The following is a 6,985-nucleotide window of genomic DNA, read 5'->3' as shown; positions in this document are numbered from 1 at the left end:
TATTAATTAATTACTCTGGGGTTTTGTCTCCATCTTTCATTAGCTATTTTGTATTGGCTTCTATAATTTTCTTTGTACAAATTTTCTTTGCGTGTATCCACTTTTGCTAAAGGCCTGTAACAAGTTTGCTGTTAACAAGTTACACACCGTAATTTTACGTCATTCTCATAGACCTGCTTTATAAACATTTCAATTAAAGGTATTAATGTTTTATTAATTTTGTTTTTTATCTTACTGAATAATTTGAATGTTCCATCTAATAGTTTGGTTCTTGCATTTAAAAGGACATCCAGAAAGCAACCCAACTGATAGCTTTCCTAGCGTAGGGGACTCTTGGTTTTCACAGAAGTGGTCATTTTGGAAAATACTATCTAATGAGTATTTCACTTTTTTGAGCATTTTTAGGTGAGGATACCTACAGTATTTAAGCTATTCTGTAAGAAAGGAATACATCTTTATGTGTTGCTAAGTGTCTGGTGTCTAATACAGTTTGTTCTATAGCAGATATTTAAAGAGACATGACTCATTTCTATAGAGAATTATACCATTCCATCTCCTGTGCCTATTTCTTCCTGCCTGGACCTCACGTCGATCACCATCACTGTCTCCCCTCCTTGGCTTGCCTCCTGGCCAGTGGCCCAGAGCTGCCCTGTCCTCCTAGGGAGGAGTCGCTTGAGTGTTGTTACCACCACATCACACTGCTTCACAGCAGAGCAGGAGAAACGGATACTGCATGAATCTGCATGAAGATGCTTCATATCCTGACAAGATTACCAGAAGAGGATTCTCAGGAAATTTGGGTTACAGGCAATCAATAAATAACCTTTTACCATAGGTATTTTAAGAATGGTACACGTATTACATGGCCTTTTTATTTTCCTAGTGTGGCAGCCTGAACAAAGGGTAAACCCTGACCAAGGAGACACAACATAAATTGTGCTAGTAGATCTATTCTCCATTTGCTTCCTCCAGATGGAATGTTCCAAAATGCAATTCAGCAGACCTTTGTGGCAATGCCCTATAAAACCAAGCGATTAACTATACCTGTTCCAAAGTCAGGTTTAGCAACATCTACTTTTTTCCTTTCCCCTTCCCAGAAGTAACAGTCCCAAGTAAAGTGAGGACTGCAGCATGTGTGTGGAGGGCTCAAGAAACAGACAAGCACAAGGGGAGTTGTTGACTGGCAAAGGAAGTACGAAATAAAACAGTCTTTGCGGCTGTAGGCATAAGGCCTTGCAAGCTCAAAGTCCAGACTGTGTTGAGAGGCTCGATGACAGATTCATACGGAACAAGTGTATAGATATTAAATTAGCATCGCCATTTACAGACACTGGAAATGATCAGTGTTCTACAGGTGAGAATACCAACCTTGCTTTCACTAAACATAGTGTATTCTTCAGCCTGTTCGTAAGAGTTCGTATTTTAACATAAAACATGGTGAGGTTTATTACAGACTGAATTGTGTCTTCCAAAACTTGTATGGTGAAGTCCTAATCCCCCAAACACCTTTAAAAAAGATGATTGTATTTGCAGATTGGCCTTTAAAGAGATCAATGGGGTAAGATCAAATGGGTGAGTCTTGATCCAACCTGAGTGACATCCTTTTGATGAGTACAATACAGACATGGACAGAAGGAAAACTACATGAAGAAAAGGGAAGAAAATAGCAAGTCAAGAAAAAAAAATCTGCACAAAGCCTTGGCCTTGATTTCCCTGCCTTGGGGACTGTTTTTAAGCTACATGGTCCATGGCATTTGTTACCGCTGACTTCAATAACAAATGCAAGGACTGTGTTATCAAAACAAGTGGAATTAATTCTACAACTTGAGTAAATGACATCACTGGAATAAGAGTGTCTAGTGAATCCTACTTTACAATAAAGACCTGTATCTGGGGGTGCTTATTGTGTCTCCTGCCATGTAAGCCCAGTATGTATCTGATAATTCTAAGTGCCCAAAACATTTTCACTTCACAGAGATGCTCCTGTGTCAAAAACTAAAGAGCTGATCTGGTAGGAGCGGGTCTTTTGTTTGTTTTGCTTTTTTGTCATTTTTTTTTAATTCATTTCCTCTGTGACTTCATTTGTCATCTACATCCGAACAGTTCCCCTGGCTTCTATTTGCAGTCTGAATTTCTGCTGATACACTTTTGACTTGAGCAACTGACTTCAGGCCTAACTGTTCTACTAGTTTTTTTCTGTCCCATTTATTCTGTGTGAATTTTCATGAGCGGTTGTGCTAGAGGTGATTAGTTTCTAGGCTGGCAACTCTAAGTCAATATGAAAGATTGTTTAAATCACACAAGTAAATTAAATTCCAGCGTTACATGTATTACTTCTGCTAGAAATGTCCCCAAAAGCTAACCCACTATATTAATAATATTTAACATAATGCTATAAAAGTCTTCTAAAACAAACTACTTTGTCTTAGTGGTAATAATCTTTGTTTGAATATTTGGGACAAGCAGCATTTATTTAAGGAGAATTAAATTCATATGTAACTTAGAATACTTACAAAATGTTCTTAATTCATGATAAGGAATAAGTGTAATTTTGTTAACTTGTTAATGAGGCAGGGTGAAACACAAAATTGGAAGAATTACATCAATATTGTATTTGTTTATTTAAGTTTATGTTTAACTTCCTTCATTACTTGTAAATGTACAAATTGTATTTAGATCGTTATATAAAAACTTTGTTTTTCACCTACAAATGCTTCTGAGAAGTACTAATTCATAACTTCATGATGCTCTGTCTGCAGGATGAAACATTTGAAACATTCCTATTCTCTAGGGAGACCTTATTTCTCATGTTTCTCTACTATCAATTGATCTTTTGTTGAAGTACTTGAACATCTCGATAGCCATTGATCCTTTTATCCATCTGTGTCCATCTGCAGTATCATAAACAAGGATCAGTGAGTAATAATTATAATTAAATCTACACATTAAAACAATTGAAGCTCTTAAAAACTTAAACCTTGGTCCACTTCCAGGGAGAAAGTGCAATAAAACAAATGATTGTCACCAAGACTATTGGCAAATAGAAATAGCCCAAGCCAGTTCGTTTGTTTTTCTTTTGAGATGGCTAAGTTGGTAAAACTGTTCCAAAACAATAATAGTGAAAAAACACACACATCACTAGCTTCTCAGTTTTTATATGTACACTTGTTAAAATAGGCATTCTGGTTCAGTATTTACACCAGGAAGTTCAGAATTCTGCATTCTTGACAAGCGTCTATGTAAGGGCTATGCAGTTAGGAAGTCCATGGAAACCACTTTTGAGTGGCAAAGGATCTAGAACATTTAATCTGAATAATTTACAAAATGCCTTAATTTTACCTTAAATCAAAATCTAATCCTGAAATTTTAATGAACACTTATTGAGTACCTACTATGACATTGACTAGAAGGACCAAAAGTATGGTCTTTATACCAACTGTATTGGCATCACTAGGAACTCACTATAAAGGCAAACCGGAGCCAGATGAGGCGTTTCCACCATGTCTACATCGCCAGCATTTCACAGGTTGGGGACACATAGCCACACCCTTGCTCCGCAAGTGAGCAAGTTAATGGTTAGGTACAAATCTCATTTAATTGCCCCAGTCTCAGTAGCATAATAAGACGGTTGGGCTGCTTCATCAATAAATACCACTAACTATACAGTGAGCGCGTGCACGCGCGCGCGCGCACACACAGACACACACAGACACACAGACACACAGACACACACATACACACACACACACACACACACACACACACACACACAGAGCATGCCACACAGTGTGACATCCAAAACAACAGAAGAAATACAGATTTCCTAGCAAAGATTAGGCTAGGCTGTTTTCATAGAGTGTTAGCATTCTGAAGATGGTGGCGTGCAGTGTGTACTTTATCCAGAGATCACAAGGTTACTGAGTATGAAGTGTTTGAGAACTTCCTATTGCTTCCCAACCTACTATGAATAAGATATATGCCATCGTAGAAAAACAATTACAAAGCAGGACTGCTGATTTGCCAAGTAGGAGAACCCATCCCGCGAAGAATTTCAGTGTTTCTCTGGTTGCAAAATGTTAACTTTCCATCCCAGGCCATACTAGACACCCAACCACTCTACTGCTGGCAAGATTTTCAAGTCTGTACGACGCCTTATTTGTTTGTCTAACTGTCCAGGTAGGCCACTAAAATACAAAAAAGACAAAAGCCTGGGAAATTTAGCTACACTGACCAGTCCTATCTCTGGAGAAAGGGTGAAGTGCTCAGCTTTCAACATTATGCCAATCACATCCGTCAGAGTGCATCCCACCGCCAGCTCTTACTCCCCCGCCCCACACAGGCACTTATTAAGCAAGGGCCACCACTACAAGACTGAAACACTGGGTGCGTACCGCGATCTCAGTCACCGGTCTCCCGCGCCGCACACCCGTAGAACCTCCTTTGGGGAAGTTTGGCTCTCCCAGCTTCCGTAGGCCCCTCCCCTAGCAACGCTCGGGCTTGTGTTAGCAACTGGAGCGCGCTGGGTGCCTTGGTCATTCTGGGGACAGTAACAGCTGTTGGATATCCGCTATGTTGCTGTGGCGGGTGTCACGACCGGACTTTCAGGGTCTTTCTCCTCCCTAGCTCAGATTGCGCAGCGTGTTTTCTCCCAGGGCTCGTGGGCTGCGGACGCACCTAGGACCCCAGGCTCCCACCCCGAGCCATGTCCACCGCGGAGGCCTCTGCCGTGCCGGCCGACGCCGCCGAGGTGGGCGGCAGGGCGAAGACCGGCAGTCCCCGCACAATCCCGGTGTTTGGGGTGGCGATCCCGGATGGGGAGATGCAGGTACGGCCGGGCCGTGAAGCAGGAGCAGGGAAGGGAGTGAGGCTCCGGGGCAACCGGGTGGAATGTGGACCAGAGTGAGACCTGGGGGCCTGTGGGACTGAGATAACGGTAGCCCAGCTGGTCCTCTGAGACCTTGCGACTAGCGAGGGGTGCTGGATGTCGTCAACCAGTCTGTCTGGGGACTCTAGCTGCTTGGTTCTCCTGAAGAGAAAAACAAACAAACAAACAAACAAACAAACAACAACAACAAAAAAAAACTGTTCTTTGAAGTGTGGCCACGAAAGGAAGTGGCATTGATTTGATAACTAGATCACTGTGGTGGTTTTTCGTCTGTAGATCCTTAATAAAGTGGCGTTCCCTGGGTTCATTTCCTGTTGAATTGCCTGCTACTGAAGCTTGTATTCATTGGTAGGACAGATGCTATTGGAGAGCCGGGCACAATTTTCGTTGTGTTTATATTTGGTTTCGGGATTGCTTTTGTTATAAATGTAAAGATTATTTGTAAAAGTTGGGTTGAGGAACCTCTCCGCCTTGCCCTCCACACTGATGGTGTGAGGACCACTAAGGGAATTAATTACCCTTGAGGCGTCACAACCTCCAAGGTGCGTCAGGAACTCTGTCTCCTGCGTCCACATCCTGGAGCCTTGGAGAGTTACTTGGGAGAAGTCAGTTGGCTGGGACTACTTCTGTGGGAATTAGATTGAGCTCTCTGGGGGGCACAAACACATTTACGCAACAGTCCGCGGAGCAACAGTACTTTTACATAAAGAGGGGATGTCAGGGGAATTTACCTAATCACTTTTGTGGAGGTATTCCTGGACAAGATGAAGGAAGTGTAAGTTATCACAGCTTTCCACACTCTGGGCTACAAGGAAGCTCTGCATTGCCACTATACTAAAGGAGCAGGTGAGTTTGGATCTCATTTTTCTTTGGGCAAAGATTACATGACAGAGAAAAACAGGTTTAAAGAAATAGGTTCAATGGACCGCTGCAAAAGAAAAAACAAAAGTCCGTGACATAGGAAGTAACATAGGTGAATGTGTCTTGTGTTTGTTCTTGTCTCTACTTTCTATGAGTATTCACATTTTGAGAAATTACTGAGAAAATAAAAAGGGAATTTCTTCATAAAGAAACAGAATAAAAAATAGTTGAGAATTGGGAGAAATCTCAGTGACCTCTCATTCCCCTTGGATGTTTTGTTCGCAGTTGCTTATACAAATAAAGGCCTTTAAATCCGCCAGGAATTAACTGTAGCCACTAAGTTCCTTTACTCACTGTGGGGCCTGGTGTTCCTAGTAATGCATAATATGAAAACCTTTCCCCTCTGTTCAAGTCAGCAGAGAAAGACCTTTGGGTGCAATACTCTGTCTATTAAAGTATGCACTTTTGCTTATACTCAAGAGATGGCTAAACAACCCCACCAGCTAGGACATCAAAGACACATGGTGATAATAAAGGAGACTGTGATGGAGACTGTGCTGTAATGAGGCTCACTGTGTCCAGCTCAGTGGTAATAATGGAGACAGTGATGGAGACTGTGCTGTACTGATGATCACTGTGTTCAGCTCAGTCATAATAATGGAGAGTGTGATGGAGACTGTGCTGTACTGAGGCTCTCTGTGTTCACTTATTGGTAATAATGGAGACTGTCGTGAACTCATGCTCACTGTGTTCAGCTTAGCGAAGGCCTGGAGTCTGTGCAGTGGGTGTGGGTGATAGATACCCTGAGTCCCGTCCCCGAATCCATCCACGTTTGAAGGAGGTAACTACTCCTCAATGTGTTCTCACCTCTACACCCACCTCCCCATACAAAACAAACAGAAACATAAACGGCTTTTAAAAATGACCCCCGTTAAAGACTTGCATAGCTTAAAGTGCACAAAAAAGAGTATATAGTACCCCAAATACTGAGGACTTCTGTTTTACCATTATTCTTTATTTAGGGAAGCAACTAAAGCTTGGGATATTCATTTGTCATTAAAACTCATGGAGTATCTGAAATTTTAAAGTAGCAGCTAAAGATTTCCTGCTATAAAGATGCTACTATTTCTACCTATGCTTCTAACCGTTACTTTATTATAGACCTAGATTTGAAGCATTTGAGTCACCCTAACTAACATGAATATTTTGATGTTGTTACCTAGGAACTTAAAAAATATG

General features: G+C 41.5%; 1 protein-coding gene and 1 long non-coding RNA gene across 3 annotated transcripts in view; one reads left to right on the top strand and one right to left on the bottom strand.

Moving 5' to 3' along the window:
* Window positions 1-2,602: 2,602 nt before the first annotated feature.
* Window positions 2,603-4,445, bottom strand: LOC116904133. The gene is made up of 2 exons (XR_004388331.1): window positions 4,392-4,445; window positions 2,603-2,891 (listed from the first exon to the last, which is right to left on the bottom strand). It is a non-coding gene; the product is annotated as an uncharacterized LOC116904133 (long non-coding RNA).
* Window positions 4,446-4,506: 61 nt separating this feature from the next.
* The window catches only part of Cfap69 (cilia and flagella associated protein 69), a 70,821-nt gene continuing 68,342 nt past the window's right edge, over window positions 4,507-6,985 (top strand). For both annotated transcript variants that reach the window (XM_032907020.1, XM_032907018.1), the window contains exon 1: window positions 4,507-4,825. In XM_032907020.1, coding sequence (XP_032762911.1) covers window positions 4,703-4,825 — 123 coding nt within the window. In that variant the 5' untranslated portion in view covers window positions 4,507-4,702. The remainder of the gene's footprint in view (window positions 4,826-6,985) is intronic.

The sequence above is a fragment of the Rattus rattus genome, chromosome 6 (genome assembly GCF_011064425.1).
Source record: "Rattus rattus isolate New Zealand chromosome 6, Rrattus_CSIRO_v1, whole genome shotgun sequence".
Lineage (NCBI taxonomy): Eukaryota > Metazoa > Chordata > Mammalia > Rodentia > Muridae > Rattus > Rattus rattus.
Note: the sequence above shows the minus strand (reverse complement) of the source record. Positions and strands in the feature narration are given on the sequence as shown.